Source organism: Drosophila grimshawi, unplaced genomic scaffold (assembly GCF_018153295.1).
Source record: "Drosophila grimshawi isolate 15287-2541.00 unplaced genomic scaffold, ASM1815329v1 contig_1367, whole genome shotgun sequence".
NCBI lineage: Eukaryota > Metazoa > Arthropoda > Insecta > Diptera > Drosophilidae > Drosophila > Drosophila grimshawi.
Window position 1 is genome coordinate 3,750,996 of NW_025062889.1, and position 20,393 is coordinate 3,771,388.

Here is a 20,393-nt window from a genome sequence, read left to right on the forward strand (position 1 = left end):
GAAGTGTGGGAGCAGGCGCCAGTAGTTAGTTTTTTTAGTTTTGGTATTTTATCTTATCTTAAGGTAGCTCGTTTTGCTGTTGTACTTGTTTTTTGGGGTTTCTTTCGAAGGGTGTACTTGATACATGGGCTTAGGCTCAGTGAAAACCTTGTCAGACTTGGCCAATTTGACAGATTAGTTTTGCTGAAGGCTCTTGAAAAGAGCAAGAAGAATCTCTTCAAGATGCAGTCCCACAAGTGAAGAGTGTCAGACACACAAACAGCTGTCAAAGACAAGAAAGACATTATTAATTAGTTGTACTCCATAGAACAAGAAAGAAGTTCAACGACTGTAGAAGAATGGCTCTTTAATTCATTGGTTGATTGGCGCAGCTTGATAAGAACTCTACTCATTAGTTGACTGATTGACTGATTGACTGACTGACTGACTGACTGATTGTCGTGTAGAACTGTTAACTGAGAACAGAGAACTAAGAACTGGGAACCTTACCGTCTGCTGCTGCCCCTCGGCTAATCAAACCTTTCATAACTTTATCGAAAACCTTTCAATTAATTGGGTTATCTATGCGTGCTGAAGTGTGAGGCGGCCCCCTCTGCGCGCTCCCCCTTTAAATATTTACTTAAGAAGTAACAGTTTGTTTGCTTATAATTAATTAAAATTGATTGGTTTCCATTTGCAGAATCCTTCACAATGGAGAAGGTTGGCGATGTACTCAGCCCGGATTTCAAAATCACCATCTATGCCAAGGATGTGAAGAACTATTTGTGCTTTGCCCAAGGCAGACTTGTTGGAAGGGTAAGCAATGAATAATATATTTCTTTTATATCTATATATATATATATATTTTTTTTTTGTTTTTGATAAACACACTGAATTTATCGATATCTCATAGATAGCATTGTTGAGCAAACATATGGAAAAAAATGTAGTGGAATTCTTGGGAAGCTCTATTTTGAGTGATATAGACAAATTGAATGGGATTATGAATGAGATTATTATTTTGCTATAAAAAGTACACTTGGGCATTAAATTTAAATAAAATATTTAAGAAATTAAAAATAGAAAGAACTAAGAACCAATCAGTAACTCTACCTCTACCACTTAATTAATCTTCAACTTTTTCTTTTTTTTAATGTTCTTTTGATCCGTTTAGAGAAACGCCACAAACGATTGCCACTTCAGAGAGTCAATGACTCAGGGTTATTATCAGTATGTGAATGCCTACAATCCGGTGTTGCGAGTGGGCATCAAGCGCAACTTTCGTCCCATTGGGCCTAGGGATATGCAGAGATCGCATCGCATGCGCAATGCGTGTTTCCAGTTCAATCGATTGAAGGCCGAGCACGTGCCGAAGAATCTTGTCCATTTGGCCGAAACTAAACAAGGCACATCAATTGAGAAGAAAAATACGTCTACAACAACAATGAAAAAAAAAACTCCAAACACAACCACAACAACAACAACAACAACCACAACTACATCGACTACAACAACCACAACAACAACAACAACTACGCCTAGCCCAGTGGCGGTGCCAAAACGATTACGTGGCAAATCAATGCATCGCCAGGAGCAACAACAGCCAGCAACAACAACAACAAACACAAGTATTAATAGAAATAGTTCTACCAACAACAATAATAACAACAACAATAGCAACAACAACAACAATAGCATTAAGTATTATAAGCAAGACGAGGATGCGCTGCGCGAGGAGAAGATCCTGAAACGCAATCATATGCGACACCAGCGACAACAACACCGGCTCCAGCAGCAACGTCAGCATCAGAATCAGCTGCAGCAGCGTCATCACAATGCTGTCGGCGCCATGCAACAGCCGCAGCCGCAACCGAAAAACCTTGTGTTGCGTCATCGTCACAACAACAACAATGCAACGTCCCGGAGGCGAAAGGGGCGCAAACACATGCATCGACGCCGCCAACAACTGCGGGCGGAACTGGAACAGCAGCAGCAGCAAGAGGAGCAGGAGGAACGCCAGCGACGACAGCAACATTCCACCGATCAGCTGCCCACAGCCTCATCCTCGTCCTCCTCGTCGTATACAGCAGCATCGACAGCGCTGACAGCAACGGCTTCGTTGGCGCCGTCAGCTCTCAATTTGTGTGCCATTTTGGCGGCGAGTGGTTGCAAGCGTGGCCGGCGAAAACGTGCAGCGGCCGCAAGTGGTGGGGCTGATATGGATATGCAGCTGGTGGAGACGCCCTCAAAGCAGCAGCAGCAGCAGCAGCAACAGCAGCTGCAACAGCAACAGAAGCAGCCGCAGCAACAACAAGAACAACAGGAGGAGCAGCAGCAGCAGCAGGCACAGGGTGCACAGGGTGCGCAACAACAAAATGAATACTCAAACGCCTATGTTAATAGTAATTTAAACTTAAACTTAATACCTAAACAACAAAAACTAAATATAGCATTTAATTTAATTAGTAATAGCCATAGTAATGTTAATAAAGCAATACCTGCCTTGCCAAAAAACTACAACTACTTGTACAGTAACGAGCATTATAATATGAATAATAATAATATGAATACTAAAAGTAGCACGACTGATTCTAGTAGTTTAGCAACTAGCACTAAGTTTGATAGTCCAAATAGCCATAGCAATAGCAATAGCAATAGCCATAGCGATAGCAATAGCAATAGCTTGAGAAGGAGTGGTAACAACAATTTCAATGACAACATTGACATTAATCTTAAGCAATTGATAAACGATCGAATTGAAAGCAGCAGCAGCAGTAGCAGTAGCAGCAGCACCAGCACCAGCAGCGCAGCTGTACCAGCTGTTGCTGCAACGACAACGGCAACAGTTGCTGTTGTTGTTGCGCCCAATCGCAATCATATTGTTGAGCAAAATATAAGCGACGATAGCCATAGCAACAACAACAGCAACAGCCACAACAACAACAATAATAACAACGATGATAGCCAAAAAGAAGACAACTATTTCACAGGCCTGGAGTTGCAACAGTTGCAGCAACAACAACAACAACAACAACAGCAGCAGCAGCAGCAACAACAACTGCAACAACACCAACATGAGCAGCAGCAACAACAACCTAATATTAATTATTATAATGCAAATATGAATGTTGTTAACGATAATGCGGGGCTGCAGCCCAATCATAACCATAATAGTAATTATAATGAGCAATTTGCGAATGACGATGAAACGATACGAATTCAAAATAAATATGAAACACATATAGTACAATACAAACCTGACGTATTCATTTCACAACCGATCGATCGTGGGGCGGGGCAACGTGCAAATAAAAGGTGAGCCTACCAAAATAGCTCTAGCTCAGTCCAATCTTTACGGATAGTCGAAGGACATATTGCGTTATAATCGCAAGGACTAACTATAGAACTGCATTCCAGGATCATGGTGTCATCGAAGAACCCAAACCCTTATACGAATTTGATCACAGGTCGAAGGGAAATGAGTCGCAACCAGAAAATCCGCGTTTTCGAGTTTTGTGAATTTACACAAGGGGGTACCCTTGTGTCATTTTCGGCCAATTTTTTTACTCAAATCCTGAAAATGTTTCAGCGTTAATCGATGGTCCTTTGTCAGACGAGCTCAAAAATATATGTCCTTACGAGATCTTTTCGGAAATTGATGTTTTACGACCAGAAAAACGGATTTCCTTTTCACAAAAATAGCTCTATCTAGGCCAAATCCTTGCGGATTGTCGAAGGACATGTTGCGTTAGAATCGCAAGGACTAACTATAGAACTGCATTCCAGGATCATGGTGCCATCGAAGAACCCAAAGCCTTATAAGAATTTGATCACAGGTCGAAGGGCAATGAGTCGCAACCAGAAAATCCGCTTTTTCGTGTTTTGTGAATTTACACAAGGGGGTACCCTTGTGTCATTTTCGGCCAATTTTTTTTGTCAAATCCCGAAAATGTTTCAGCGTTAATCGATAGTCCTTTGTCAGACAAGCTCAAAAATATATATCATTCCGAGATCTTTTCGGAAATTGATGTTTTACGACCAAAAAAACGGATTTCCTTTTCACAAAAATAGCTCTATATAGGCCAAATCCTTGCGGGCTGTCGAAGGACATGTTGCGTTAGAATCAGAAGGACAACCTCTATCGAAGTGGAAGCAAGAATTATGGGGTCATCTAGGAACCCAAACACCCTGGTCAAGACAAATGCTTAGACAAATAAACGGGATCCACAAGGATTGCCAGTGATAGGACTGCTAGGACGGACTGTTCCGATTGATGTTCATCCACATTTCAGATTCTACGGGATTATGAATCATCTTTGTTTGCAAGCACACAGTAAAAACAACCGAGTTCGCATTGGATCGTAAGGTCATCTGGTAAACCGGATATATCTCTATCGGAGAGGAGAGTTTGACTCAACGGAATTCCGAATGTCGCTTGTATTAAAAGCGTAATACGAAAATCGTGTAACAATTGATAAGAATCTCGAACAATGTGACAATGTGTAAATCTCAGTCTGTGACCTCAATCTGAACAGATTGCCACAAGTTCGGATTGACACCGAAACTGAAAATACAATAATAAAAATTAAAAACTGCGTAGGAGTTGCGGCTTTGTAAGCTTAGTGAGGTTATCGAGGGAAAACTCTTGATATGTCTACGTAAATGTAGATACAGATGTAGATGTATGCTGGAATGTTGACAGTGCATAAGTCATAAATAAATATGTAATAATAATACAATAATAATATATGCAAAGTATACAAGATTTATGGCTTGTCCAAAATTAATTACCCAACGAGAGAAAAACGAAAAATGTGTGAATGCTAAAGCATTTCAGAGTCGACATATGCAAATTGAGCGCAAGTGCGACGAGTGGTCAAACGCCAGCCATCAAAATATTAGTGTTGTGGATGCCGTTGCCGTTGAGAGATTTATCAAGCTCCGCGCTCGCCTCTGGCTCAGTGACAGATCTGGCCAAAACAAAGGCCAAAACCAGGCGTCGACGAAGCCGCAAAATCCAAAAAAAAAAACCAACAGCAACAAAAAAACTGGCGCCAGCAGCGCGCGACAGAGGAAAAAAAACGCCAACGCCTTCGGCGGCGATCGCTAATGAAATTTTATTATGCGCCAAAAGTAATAATTTATAAATTTGTTTAACAAAAAATAAATATGTTAAGCAATGAATTGAGCTACACAAATCAGTTGTCACATTTCTGTTGGCGGCATTCAACATTCACACACAAAAACTCTATAAATATGTATCTCGATTTTTGCTTGCAACTGGTCGCCATAAACTCTATCCTTAATAGTCAGTATTCAGTATTTCAAATGTAAAACTTCCGATCTAATGTGCCATTTTAATGATCATATTTATTAACTTATAACCTGTAATATCTTTTACCACACAGACAGCTCTCTATTCCAGAATGCCACAAAAAGATTTGCATGATAATGCTGCTCCGGTTGGCGTCATAGCCATATATCATCGGCTAATAGCTTATTCGATTTTATACACCATTTATAACCATGTCACTACAAAAGAAAAACGTATTTTGCACCTGCCTGACCGATACATATCCTGAACTTGTACTCAAAATATTAACTTTTAATGTTTACTCGTTGAACGATTGATTAATTTTGGAGAGAATATTCATTCGAGAATTTCGACCAAAAGCAAAGTTTCTCAACTTCTATGCATTTTTAATGTAGACTTGAAATCACGAAAATCGGTTGATTTTTAACAAAATTATGTTATATATATATTTTGATAGCCATGTTGCCAATTGTCTGTATTGTATTCCGAGGTATTTCGAGTTCTGAGCAGCGTGCCTTCGTTGTTGTTATAAACAGAATGCGATAAGTATTCTTTTATTACTTTCTTGTATAAATATACAATTTATTAATATGTATTTTACTCATATATAGATTATTTTTCTATTTTGTGGCTCTTTTTTTATGTTTGCTGACACTTTGTATGGCTTAGGCCAACACTAATCCAATCCGGGGGCTGAATGGCGCCTTCGATTCACACGTTTGATGGTTTCCTCCGAATTTTGTGGTTTTTGACGGGCACATTATTGTTATTAGTATTTTTTTAAATATTTTTTTTGTATATTTTGGTATGTTTATTAGCCAAATTAGCGTGTCAGGTGAAATTTAAGCAGATTTTGCTTGAGCAGCTGCGTCTGTTTATGGGAAAATGATTAGATCCGCTTACGGCGAGTATTTTGAAATTTTATGCGTTTATTTTTATGACAGTTATTCTAATGAAGAAACATTTTAAGCCGCTGCTTAAATGACGGAAATACCGCAGAGTTCCACTCACGAGTGGAGTGGAACTGCCGCTGCCTTTGTATTCTGTATCTCTGTATCTCTGTGCATATCTACAAGTATGTATCTATAGTTAAGCCCGCTTGTCTCACACAGATCGCATCGTGTTGACTTTTTAACCATTTTTCAAGTGCAGCTTACGTCGGGATTTGCAGTTTGTATGTCGACAGCAGACATTACGGCGCATTAGATGCGGCTTATTTTAATTGTTGTAAATTAATTTAATTTGCATAGAAAACGGCTTCAAGTTGCTGTTAGTTTTTGCTTGTGTTGTTGCTCGTGGTTTGACAATGTGGTCAACTGCCATGTGAAATGCACAACATTTTGGGAGGAAAGTAAGTTGAAGGTTTCTATAAAACCCAAAAACGAAACCAAAATTTGGAGAGTTTTCGACAAATAATAAAGATACCTAAGTAATGTAGATAAATAAATGTAAAAAATAGCTCGTATATATTGTGATTAAGAAAATTAGAATAATTACAATGGAGTCTTTGACGAAAATTAAAGTTATTAAAAATTTAATTGAAATGAAAAAATAAATAAATAAATTACTATAAAAAAAAGTAGGCAAGTGCAAAAAGTCAACAGTTTAGTTAGCTGTTTGGTTAGCGCTGCTTAGTTGTCCAGTTAACATCAGTTTGCACCACCGGCCAACCACAACCCACCCACCTTAAATATGTGGTTGACAATTTGCCAAAGAAGTGCGTCACTTTAGTATCGGTTAAGTGTGTGTGTGTGTGTGTGTGTGTGTGTGGCTTAGCAATGTGGCACGTCGATTTATAGCCGCTATAAGAAATATTTATAGCGGCACCACAAAAATTTCAAATTAATAATGACCGAACGAATCAGTTAGTTGGCAAATGCTCGATCGTGAAGCGTTCTTGGCGCCATTTAAACTGCGACGTGGATATTAAATTGAGGTTTTTATAATGCAACAATTAAATCTCAACTCAACTCAAAATCTGAACAACAGCCAACAACAGCAACAACAAAAAAATCAAATCAAATAATTCCTATATCTCGAATACCAGCGATTTTAATGGCATCATTAAAAATGACCGAAAACTGTGTAGCTTAACTCATGACGGCATCAAAAGATACTTTACGACTTCGCGCCTTCCAATCGAAGCGTTCTGCCAAATTCTTTTTATATTCATTTAATTTCTACCAATTTGTTTTATTTTTTCCTTTCGGCTAAATGTGAGTGTATTTTGTTTTGGTCATTTGCAAAAGGGGAACCGGTTGCTGGGGAGTTCGAATACCGTTGACGGTTTAAAATTAAAGACTGACGCGCACTCAATTAAGTTTATTGCATTGCAAATCATGTCCATAGCCCATTTTTATGACATCCAATACAAAATTGAGTCTGTGTGTGCTTGTCTTGTTGGTGTCGACGAGGTGTCAAGATGATTTGTCAAACGCAAACCCACAGTTAGAATCTATGTGTGTACGCTGTGCCTTTGGTGATCAGCAACGTGTTGCACTTGATTTTTTATGACCATGCACATTAAATATGATGGAATGCCAGCTGCCAGGCAACAACCACACAACTGTTAATGACACAGAAAGAGACAACAATGTATTGTGCGGGTGCTTGTGAGGGTCAAGTCACATACCTTGTATACCCTACACTCCCCTGCAATCCCCTGCACATCTCTGCACCTTAACCTGCCTACTTCTGCTTGTCAGCTTTGGCCGCGTCTGCGACTCATCAATAATTAACCACAGACTGACCTTCCTGTTGCTCCGTTGCTGTTCTTGCAACGGATTTGTTGCACATCTATCTGTCTCTCGAGTGGCAAAACCTCTGGCAAAACTACTTATTGTTGCCTTGTTCAAACAAGCCTAACTGTTTGCCTCGTCAGCGGCTTAATTTTGGCACTTTCACGAAATGGTTTTTGGTTTTTGTCTTACTTTTTTTTTGGTTTAAGGTTTTAACGCCATTTTTTAAATGGGTTTAGCGAAATTTACACAACCAACTGGCAACTTTGAGTTTAGTTTCAATTTTGGTTAATATTAATCTTCAATAGTTATTTAATAGTTTTTCTTCTTTGCACAAGAAAAACGCAAATGGACATGGTAAGAGCTCAAATATGTGTAATACAAGCAGCTGAACACTGTTTCGAGCAGCCAACACCTTTTTGGCTTGAGATTTTAAGCTGATCTTAGCAGAAAATATGTAAAGTATCTGCCAACACCTGGCAACCAATGCAAATATGCAGCAATGGCCAGGCAACTAAGCGGTTTGTTTACGTGGCAGCCACGTCACAGTCAAAAATGCAGTCCCAAGAAATATTCACACAAGATCATTAGACGCTCTAGAGAGCAAACAGCAGCAGCAGCAGCAGCAGCAGCAGCAACTGTGACTTGTATCGGTGTCAACAACAGTTGCAACCAGCAACAGTTGCAACCCCCCAACCCACATTGCCCCCCTTTTGGAAGTTGTGTAAAACACACGGCAAACAATTTGTGCATTAATGTATTTCCTTGTGTTATTTCATTTATAAATTACTTGTCGCATTCAATTAAATTGTAATAAAAATTGTGTTTGTAGTATATTCATTTTAATTACAAAAATGTTAGCAACAAGAGTTTCAAAAATATTTCACTGTGCAGCAAGTCAGCTGTTGAAGTTGGCCACAAGAAAAGAAAGAAGAAAAAAAAAACGGCAGCTGTTGGCCCGTTGGTTTGTTGGCTAGTTGGCTAGTTGGCTAGTTAGTCGGCCTGTCAATCGCTCAGCGACTAAAGACTAAACAATTTTGACAAATAGCCGCGACGTGGACTGCGGCGGGTGCAGACAAAAAAAATCTACATAAATTCTCACCTAAGTAGTGAACGCTCTCTGAGAAAAACCAAAGTTTGTTTCGAATGGGTTGTATGTTTTCTTCTTTTCGAAAGTGGCAAAGCACTTGACAGTTGCCTTTGTCGTCGCTTTTTGGGACTTTCAAAACGAAAAACTAAAGAAAAAAAAAAAAAAAACAGAAGACTTTGAGCTGAAGAGCTTTGCTGAGCTGAGCTGAGAGAGCTGTGTGGAGATTCTTCTGCTTTTTTTCTTCATTTTTTTTTCTTGGTTACGGTTTGGCCTTTCTATTGTCGGACATTATTCACCGCTGGGCGCTTTTCATTTTCAATCAAGCCTGTCAAATTTGTCAAGCTCGACAAGTTTTCAAGTGGTTTCTTGAAATAAACAGAGAGCAACAGACTGAAAGAGAGAGAGAGAGAGAGGGAGAGAAGAAATGCATTGGGGCAGATGGGATTGGGACTGGTGTGGGCTGCCTCCTCCTAATCAATGGCATCTAATTAAATGGCGTTGATTGTTGTTGCCACATTGACAAATTGTTGTTGTTTATTTGGCGGCCTTTTGATTTTGATGTGTTTTTGATTGGGTTCGCTTTTCAGGGTTGGGTCTAGCTCTGGCCTTTGGGAGGCATTTTGATTTATTTCCCTAATACGATAAAGTAAAAAGCTTTCCGTTTGAATTATGCGATACATGGTTAACCGTTAGATATCTCCCTCTCCCTCCCTCGGTTCGTATCTATCTCACTCCAAGTCGGACTTGGACGCGCCAACTTGTTGGGCATTAACATACAAGTTCAGAGACCACACAAAATATCCAATCCAAAAATCACTTGAATTATGTGCGTCTGAGTTGGCCAAAAAAAAAAATAAAATAAATATAATAAAACGAAATCGAAACGAATCCAAAAATCCAGTTTGCTTAGCATGTGCCAATAAAGTGTATTCGAAAATCTTGTGGGAACTTGAAAAAATGATTTGTTCAAATTAAAATTGATCGAGTCGATAAGCAATTAATGCAAATGATTTTTAACACAATGGAAATATTTTGTTCAAATCTTTCCAGCAATAAAATAAATGCTCATGCGACTTAATAAGTGCCAGACACTAATAAAATATCAAGTAAGTGTTTCAGGATCTGGTTTTAATAAATATGACTACTGAAATAACTGTCCTTTTAAAAGTAAGTTAAGATTATTATGAACGACAAAAATACTTATTTTATACACCTGATAAATAATCTTAATTCATATTAAACTACCTGTTTATCGATTAGTTTTAATTTGCGTAATTAACTGGATAATCATCTAATTACAATTCATCAACTCGTTATATATATAAAAATTCTAGTCAACTCTGCATAGATTGAATTTAAAACTGATTCCAATATATTTATTTTGATTCTCTCTACGACCTCTGATTGGGTTCTCACAACTCGAGAAGCGGCTAACAAACCAATACAAAAAGCTTCCACACTTGAGGCGCCACAGGTGTCAAGCTTCTATTCTATTGACGCCTCTTAGACAATCGCCGCCTAGATTTGTACACAGAACTCAGCTCAATTCGTCTGTCACTTCTCCGATTCTCAGAGTTTCACCTCACCTCACCTCATCTCACCTGACATCGTTGGCAGGTTTTGTTGTATGCCGCCTTTGAGTCCGAGTTTGAGTCCGAGGCTGAGCTCGAATCCGAATCAGATTTGAGATTCAGGGGGAGACATATCAACTGGGCATATCAAATTGATGTGGATGACGCCGTTGTTGACGCTGATGACTTCATGGCAGTCAATCGACATCTATGTATATGTATAATGTATACTTTAGACTGTATACCGTATACTGGATAGTCAATAATGTCAGGGGCACATTTGAATAAGTAAAGAATATTTTAAGTCCAAAACGACTTTTACCCGAACAATAGCAATATATATCTAGAAGCAGCCTATTGCTTGCCACAATTTGTATACTGTGATATCAAAGATGGTTGAGTATATTGGTTTGGCATATCTAAAAATATCGAAAAATTGTATTTTGAATGCAGATTGAATCTGGAGAAGAAACCCTGCTCAAATCGGTATATAACTATGCCAAAGTTAAGCGAGTCTAAAGTGTTTGAAAAGCATACAATAACAATAAATGTTAACCATTTATATCACAATCTTTAGCACCGCATTATGTTTTTACTGTTCAATGTTTTATCAGCGTATTAGGCAGTCGGTTAGGTCCAATTACCATATACCCACTTGTACAATATAATATTTAATATCGGTTTTATTGAATTATAAATAAAAATATGTTGATTGTTAGGTTGTCCTAGTCCCCAACGGGTGGTTTTACGGAACTGATCACAAATGTCACAAAATTGTGTTGCGCCTGTCAGTCAGTAAGTCAGTCGGGAATCTGGGTATTTTGGGGGATTGGCATTGGACACTCAGTCTGCCAGTCAGTCAGTCAGTGAGTTGAACGTCATGTGAATATTTGCTGCCATAAACCGTCTGAAATATGTGGCCATAAATTATGCTGAACGGGCCTCCGGAAAAAAATATATACAAAAAATTAACATAACTGCATTTTCATTATGATCTTTGAACAGTTGGTCAGTCAGTCTGTCTGTCTCTCAGTCTGTCCCTTAGTCTGTCAGTTGGACTCACCCACGACCCACTGCTGGGTTCTGAGTTCGTTTGTTTTTTCGGTCCAGTTAGAAAGTAGTTATAGTTCGTTGACAACCATCATAAAGAAGGTATTTGCCTCGCCGGCTACTTAAATATGTTAATTTACCAAATGCATTTCTGTTGTTGTTGCAAGTAGCCGTTGAATTAGTTGTTGTTGCAGTTGCAGTTGCTGTTTGCGGCGTGTCGAACTCATGGGCTTTTGTGTCTTGACATGATTTTAACGATTTTAACCAGCTTTACAGAGTCTCAGGTCTCTCTCTCTCTCTCCCTCTCTCTCTCTCTCTCTCTCTCTCTCTCTCTCTTCAGCGACTCTTTTCTAATGAGCCTTTATTGGCGTTAAGGTAATAGACAGCGAGTTGTTAAAATTAGTGGCTTGCAGCAGGTATTGAAATGTGAAATGGTGTTCTATGGCTACAAAAGGAAGTTCATCACGTACTTTGTTGTAGTGCAAATTAAAAAAAGTGCATTTAAAACTATTTAAATGAATAACGATTGTTTGTGCTAAAGAAAGATATTTGAAAGACCCGAAATAACAAAAGTCTTATTATGTAAACTCTCAAACATAAAAGTTCATTGTCTTTCACTCCTTTAAAGCAATCGCAGATCTGACGATATTTTACGATAATTATATACAAAAAGAATATACATATATATATTTTTTTTATTGCTGTTTAATATATCTAGGAATACATAGAAATTCATGTTCTCCCAGTTCTAGTCTCCCTTCTGTGCTCAGCTGAGTTGTGGGTCTGGTCGAGGACACCCTACAAATTATGCAGTACGTGGAAGACTATCAGATGAACGCCCACCCAAAATTACTGAAGATCCGGCTGAGACTAACCCGTAAGCCCCTTATCAGCGTGGCCAATTACAAGCAAAGAATTAAGTGCCAGATAAAACACTTTAGTTAAAAAAACACAAAGAAAAAAGGAGAACATGAGAAGAAAAAACAAGAAGGTAGGCAATATCCGCTTATCGGCTAACAATGACGGAGTAGTCAGAGTCGGTGCAACATACTACAGATCCGATTGCCGCATGTTGCAAGCATAAAAAACTGTTGCGAAAAACGAGTGCAGGCGCAGCGTGTGGCAAGCCCAAAACGAACGCTGCGGGACAGTTGCTGGCAGGTAAGGCGTGCGGCATGCAGGACACAGGAGCAGCAGCAGAAGAAGAAGAAGAAGTGGAAGATGATGATGATGATGATGATGAAAAGGAAGAACGAACAAATTGACAATTTATGTGCAACGGACTCCGTGCATAATTGTAGCGGCATTTGCAACAGTCGCTGCCGCTGCAACATGATAATTTTCCAGGTAAATATGAGCCAACTGCTGGGCAAGAGTTCATGGCAAGCGGGGCAGGGGCAACATATAAAAATACATATATATACACAAAAATGTTGCTTAATTTCATTGAAGTCCTTGCGACAGAGCGTCGTGTGCCACACAGCGAATATTCCCTCCTTTGAGCAGCAGATTAGATACAAGAGATACAAATACTCACAGATACATATTGTCCAGCTCAGTTGCGGTCAATATCAAACGTTGTAATCTAATGTTCGACGGCTCTCGAGTGATTTATATGGTAAGCTGCTATTCATTGACTCGGCTCGGCTTGGTTTTTATAGACTTGGCCAATTAACAGCTGCCTGTCACTTCCGTTTCTGCCATGTCAATCAACAGTCGCCCCCTACTCAGAGAGCGAAACTACGACGCTGTTGACAGCATGATCTACGCGTATCTCAGCCTCATTGTAATTGCTCTAATTAGGGGTAATTACTTAGCGCCGAGACCCCAGACAAGGTCGCCGGCTGATATAGCCAAAAAAACAAAACAAAAACAAAAAGAACAATAAAAATTGAAACCTGATTAATTTGTTGGGGGTGTTGGCAAATGTGCTGTTGCCTCAGCATTGTCGGGCCCCGAAAGATAAAGCGGCAATTGGCTGACATTGATAACATTCGTGGCATTGATAACATCGGCTAAATGCAGGAGGTTAATCGTTAGATGTATATAAGACACACGCCTCTTTTACCATATAGTTTAGCATTGAGGTAATAAAAAGACAATGTTGCCTAATTCTCTGAAGTGTTATTACATCAAATCACAAGTCGCAGTTGTATCTAAGAGAGTGCTTGATAGTGAGATACTTTTGTTGTTCTTAATATATTTGTATTTATTAAATAATATTCCACTAGATTGTTGTGTATTACATTCAATTAACAGACAAAATTGTCTAATTCTTTGGAGTGTTATTAGATCACATCACAAATGGCAAATTTGCTTGCGAGTGTGCTCGATGATGAGATACCCTGTATTTTGCTGCTTGTAATATTTCACTCGACTTCTATTTAATTTTTCGAATGTATTCAATTGTCTTCTCCCGTTTCCTTCTAAAACGAACCGCATTCTTCAAACCTAGTATATTCGATGCCATAACTTATTCCTCACATATCAGAGCAATCTAATCTTTGCCTACCCTTGAATTCCATTCACATAGACCCAAATACATTGTTGTTACCCTATCCCAATCACGTATATTCTTTGCCATTCTTGCACTATTGATAAGATTATAATAAATAACTGGTTTACATTAGTTTCCACTTGTGTTTTATGATCCGTGCCAATATTGCTAATGCCAATTCCTGGTAGCACAATTAAATTTAAAATTCCTCAGCTATGTAAAAAAATAAACTGCCTAGATAACTTTGGGGCGACCAAGTTATTTCTGATATTTCCTTAATTAATAAATGCGTATTTCCCGATAAACCTGGTCAATAATGGAAAAATTCCCGGAATCACATAATGACCAATTGGAATGTGCGATTAACCAGATGCCAATGCGCAGTTGCGGAAGTGTTGCGTACATTGTAAAAAAAAAAGAAAAGAAATTAACTTATCAGTAAATTCCGAATGTATTAGGAAAGCCTCTCTAAATAGTCACAGAAGATTAGTTAAATTGGGGGCACGCTTATTGGGCGATTCTGCGATAAGCAAACGTTCCAGTTAAGAAACATATATAGAACTAGATCGATTTAAGTGATATAGGTAAACGATCCAGCTAAAAACAGTGTACAGCTAGAGCGACTTACTCATGATATAATTCCTATCGATTAATATCGACTCTGTTTATCTACAGAAATTAGTTAGAAGTCATTTTACAATGAAATTGCAGAGTTTTATGGATTTAACAATGTCGCCAGTTCACATTAAGTGTCCAACACCAAGAAATGTTAAGTAATGTTGACCAAGTAATTTTTAGCGAATATTATCGATAAGAATTGCACGATACATCCTTGACCTAGTACTACAGAAACAAATCATGTGAATAGCCGACAAAGTTGACTGATTGTGGAGGTATTTTTAAGGCGCATATTAAAAGTAATTAATAATATAATAAAATTCGATAGAAAAAACGCCGTTGAGAAGATGTTCAAAGTTAGTTGCAGAAATGCGCAGCGAGAAACAATCAACAAGAAATCAGCTTAGCAAACCTCTCCTAATTATGATTGGATCAAAATAATAAACCATAAATGGGGCCTATGATAATCAGTCTTTGGCATTTGCGATCAGCAAATTGCGTCTTATCGATAGACGATATCGGGGGTCGCAGAAAGTGATGTCATCATCATCATCATCATAACAGCCACCGATAAGAGCCACTCTCTTCGGCCATGGTCAGCCGAAAGAATCGATGACTAATGGCAAAAGAATTATAAATTGTTGTACCTTTGAAATGCACCTGTACTGTTGGCCCACCCGCCTGCCCAGTTATCAGCGGGCTTAAGGTCTTAACCTGTTTCATTTTTCTTTTTATATTCTTTGGTCAATTCCTATCAGCATGTCAGCGCCATCTGACGAAATCGCCCAATTTTAGAGGAAAAACATCATAAAAATCATCAGGCCACATACTTAGCACATAAGTAGAAAGTACTCGAACTTTAAGTTAATGATATGTTAATGACCGATTCTGAATTTTCGAGAGCATCGTAAACTTGAACACTTTAAAATTGCCTTACTATTGCCATCACGTGACTGTTGTGACTTGAATATTTTGGCTTTGATATCAGACGATCATTTATGGCCAGAAAGAAAGGCGCAGAAAACGTGACAAATTCAATGTGCAATAAATGCAATAAAATGCCTCAATAAAACCCTGAGGGGTAATGAAGAGCGCCGACAATGTTAACGAATTTTTGTGTATTAATAATACTATGATTTGTCGTCTGGGAATTTAAGGTACCACAGTCGAAAGTTAAAGACAATGTTACGAATATTACGATTTCCCATCAGTTAATATCAATTATACACATTAAATAACTTAAACCTTTTATACGGCGCCTGAAGCTGATATTTGGCACGTTTTGGCTCCTGGATTTTCCCCAAGTCATTGCTTATGTTGCAAGTTAAAGTTACTGGGCACGTAATTGTAATTAGACTAGAACATAGACAGAAGCCACTTAGTTGGTTGTTTGTCGTTTGTGCCGCCCGGGCTTAGATCAGGCCACAGTTGGCCAGTTGGATAGTTGGCCGGTCGGCTTTGCTGATAAGGTCCCCATAGATTTCGTTAACAATCCGTGACAAACGAGCCGCTTTCGGCCAATTGCGCCATACACCGAATGGTGCCGCACATTTACGAGTAATACATAAGACTTCGAACTCCCCCCAGTCTCCCCTGTCCTGTGCCACACGGAATACGTGTGTGTCTTTTTTGCGATTACGCGAGGCTTTTGCTGGTTCCAGTTCCAGTTCTGGTGATTTTGTAGTAGGTCACGGTTGCGTTGTGCTTTGTTTATCTTTGGCTAATTAGGAGGCGTTAGGAGACTTAGTGTGATAGTTAAAGCGTACAACTCAACGTGCTACGATTGCTTTTGCTTTGACTGATTGATTTACTGCACTAAACAATTTTTATTTTGCTTTTTGGGGCGGGAATCACCCAGCTGAAGAACCTTTCGAATAGATCAACGCCTGATAGCTGCGATTCCCTGTAAACGCAAATCAAGTCCCAAAATAACCTGATAAGTCGAAAGGTATGCGACACAAGGCAACAACAGCTATTAGATTATGGGAATACTCAGATATTTCTGATTGGACTAATTTATTTTTATAGCTCGCCCTCCACCATTGTTGTTCCTTTCAATTGTGAAAATACCTATATGACTATATCTGATATGAGCGCACAGACATCACTACATATTTTCGTATTGTGATTTAATTGCAAGTTCCCCGAAAGAGAAAATATGCCATTGGACTAAAGATTAATGACCCACTTTAATATTAGCCGTGAAGAGGAATGTGAGATAGCAGATAGCAGCTTGCACTTTAACGGATATGATTATCGAAATGATTTGTGGCGGAAGTAATTTGACATTTTATTACATTTCCTGTTGATCGATTTCAAGAATTATAAATTCCATAGGAAATGCTTTCTGTGATCTTTATTTTGGTCATTTTTTCTCAATGACAAATATTTGTTTGATAAAACTAAATTAAACTAAAAGTCCTGAAACACTTTGTACAATTGTACAACATTCAAGGGAATTTAATTCTTTATGACGTCACACATGGTGATGAGTAGCCCAATGCCAATGCCAGAGTCCAGAGTGAAATACGACTGAATTGGACATGCAAAATGCCGACAATAAAAAGTGGCAAGTCATCGTAAATCCCGTCAGAGCAGTTGTCTGTTTAGCCGGCGGCTAAAAAGGCATTCAGGGCCGAGGTGAAAGCGGCGAGGGCCAAATAAAGGTGGCTAAGGTGGCTAAGGTGGCAGACGATCAAAAGACTGTTGACAGGACATTTGTGTGTTTGCTTTTCTGCTTTTCTGTTGCGTCACGTTAAATAAAAGCCAAGGCACAGGACATGCCACACAACAGCCGAAGTATGCAGTAGCTTCCGGTGGCAACAACGACAGGACAAACACAAAGGGCGGCTGGTCGCCTGCAGCCTTGCGGTTTTTCAATTGAAAACTGGAACCAGACGCATCTTTTTTTATTCTCTCTTCTTTTTTTTTTGCGGTTGAAAATTAATACGAAAAAAAAGAGAAATGCTCACAATATGTTGGGCGAGGGGTTGGGCGTCTGAGAGGAAGTCTCAATGTCTTCCTGGCCAACAGCTAAAATCAGCGCCACAAGTTTGTTATGTCTACCTTATATAAATTCATACACATATATATTTATATATATGGTATATGGTATATGTAATGTGTATACAAATTTCTGGCCGTGTGGTCGTCACATTCCACACAAGCCAAACACGGCACAGATAGTCTCTGCTGGGCTGTCCTAAATTAGCAGCTGTGCACTAATTGCCGTTCAAATTGTTTGCACTGTTTATTAACAACGGCAAACGTCGCGTCAGGTCAGCTAAAACAGTTGGGCCAGTTGGTCAAGTTGGTCAACTGCCATAATACTGGCTACTATTGCATCCATGGCTGTCATTTGGTCATTTGCCAAGGGCTCACTTCTACACAAATATATATATATAGTATATAGTATATATGCATATACAATTTGATTAATGGTCGGCGACATTGCATCGCGTGTGATAAATGTGTGTCATGTGATATTATGGATTGTGTCCAGAGCCAACCTCTCAACCCCGGACAACCTTGAGTCAATGTGACCCAATATGGCAACCATAACGAAAGCACATCTGGCCTCACATATATACCAAAAGTCCACTGGAGAGTGTGAGGAATAAAAGTATATGTGTGAAGAGCATAATAAATAACACAATTAAAATGCATATCAAAATTTGTATTACTATCTAAAACTATTTATTTTGGTTTAAATATACTATTGAAGTGCTTGGTAGCATTTTGAGTAGATTTCAAAGAATATCCTTTTAACTATTTTCAAAATTATTACAAATCTCTCAACTAAATTTGCATCTTCAATGCAAAACCTGCAACATTTCTTGCTGCGAATTCGATTATTTTCTGCAAATTTGCTGAAGCATAATTTTTGGGTTACACCCTTTGAATTCAATTGTCTTCGAGCTGTTCAAACGATATACAGACAGTTACTAACTAATTTGAAACGTTTATCTAAAAAAAAACTGCATCAATTATGCGTGTAAATAATTTGCAGTGTATCGTTGGTTCGCAATGAGAAAGAAGGCTGCCTCCATTTGCAGTTGCAACAGTTTGAAATAAATTAAGTCAGACCCGGCACGACTCAATAGTCGTTGGATAGTTGTTTAGTTGTTGGATAGTTGGGATCGTTGAGATCGTTGTTGCATAGTGGTTCCAGTTCCATCAAGTGACGCTAATGGCCACAACAAACAAAGCAAACGATGCGCCTGATGCTAGCCACAACAACAACAACAACAACAATAACAAGAACAGCAACAACAAATTGATCAATTCATAAAATGATGAAAACGTTTAGCAGAAGAAAGTGTTGAGGGGAGAAATGGGAAAAACGAAAGGGGTTTGTTGAGGGGGGAGGTGAGGGAGGGGAGCATCTCATAACATGTAAGCGTCATCACATCGGCAAACGTCAATTTTAATCACCTCTGATAGGCAATAGACTCGAGATGCAACCAGCAGCAGCAGTCAGCAGTCAGCAGGCAGCCTCATGTGGCAAGTGGCGAGTGGCAACCACACAGATCGCCACACAGTTGCTGGCGACACATGAAGTGAAGAGTTTTGCACTTGCGTTGGCGATTGTCACGATCGATGGCGATGGCGACGCGCTGCCGCTCCAAATGAATACATATTCAAATAAGAAATCAAGTTCGTCGTCATCGTCTTTGTTGTCGTTGTTGTTGTAGTTGTTGTTGTGTGTGCAACGCTTCTTTCTGATCACTCCCAGGCAATGTCAATAGTAACAGCAGCAGCAGCAGCAGCAGCAACAGAACTTGCAACATGCGTGCTGAACACGTGTCGTGACACGACACAAGAACTCAACAAAGTTTGGAATGGAAATCAAATCAAAATAAAAATAAATAAATGAAATAAATGTTTAATAATTAAATTAAATTCAAATTAAAATTTAATATTAAAATGATTATAAGATATTGATGAATGCTGAAGGGTATTTTAATATTTATATCGCATGTCTGCTCATCACTACTTTGAACTTTCAGCCAGGGTTTTTGGGGGCATGTGGGGCAGTTGGCTTCATTGTCGCCGCTGTCAACGTTTGTCAACTGCACGCGGTGGCCCAAGTGGCAAGTGGCAAGTGCCAGCCAATGAGCTCGAGTCCGAGTCCCGGTTGCAACCTGGGTGGCCAACTGGCAAGTGGCAAGTGGCTCCAGCAGCGTTGACAGTTCCCGCGTATCGGCTGCCACAGCCACCGGATAAGGCGTTTTCCACATTACTTTCCTGAGCTGCTGCTGGAATTTCAGCTCTTCTTCTTCGTCTTCTAAATCTCCTTGCTGCTGCCCAGAAATTAGAAAAACGCCCATGAAATTCTTTGCTGGTCGCAGCAAAAAGATCTCTGAGATTGGCGCCTAATTTGGTGCAAAATTCAAATGTTCGCCGACTGATTTTGTGTCTACGTCTGCGTCTGGGTCTGCGTCTCTTTTAGAAAGCAATTGTGGCATCTGTGGCATGCAACAGATGAGCGAGAGCAGTGGAAAACGCGTGGGTGGCTCTCGATCTGGATCTGTCT

The 20,393-nt window shown here is 39.3% G+C and overlaps 1 protein-coding gene across 1 annotated transcript in view; it reads left to right on the forward strand.

Annotated features, from left to right (window-relative positions):
* LOC6569094 (GATA zinc finger domain-containing protein 10) overlaps positions 1 to 20,046 on the forward strand; it is a 33,849-nt gene extending 13,803 nt beyond the window's left edge. Inside the window, exons 4-7 of the mRNA XM_043215409.1 lie at positions 680 to 795; positions 1,154 to 2,275; positions 2,306 to 2,791; positions 19,867 to 20,046. Of these exons, the coding sequence (XP_043071344.1) occupies positions 680 to 795; positions 1,154 to 2,275; positions 2,306 to 2,791; positions 19,867 to 20,046 (1,904 nt within the window). The remainder of the gene's footprint in view (positions 1 to 679; positions 796 to 1,153; positions 2,276 to 2,305; positions 2,792 to 19,866) is intronic.
* Positions 20,047 to 20,393: the final 347 nt, after the last annotated feature.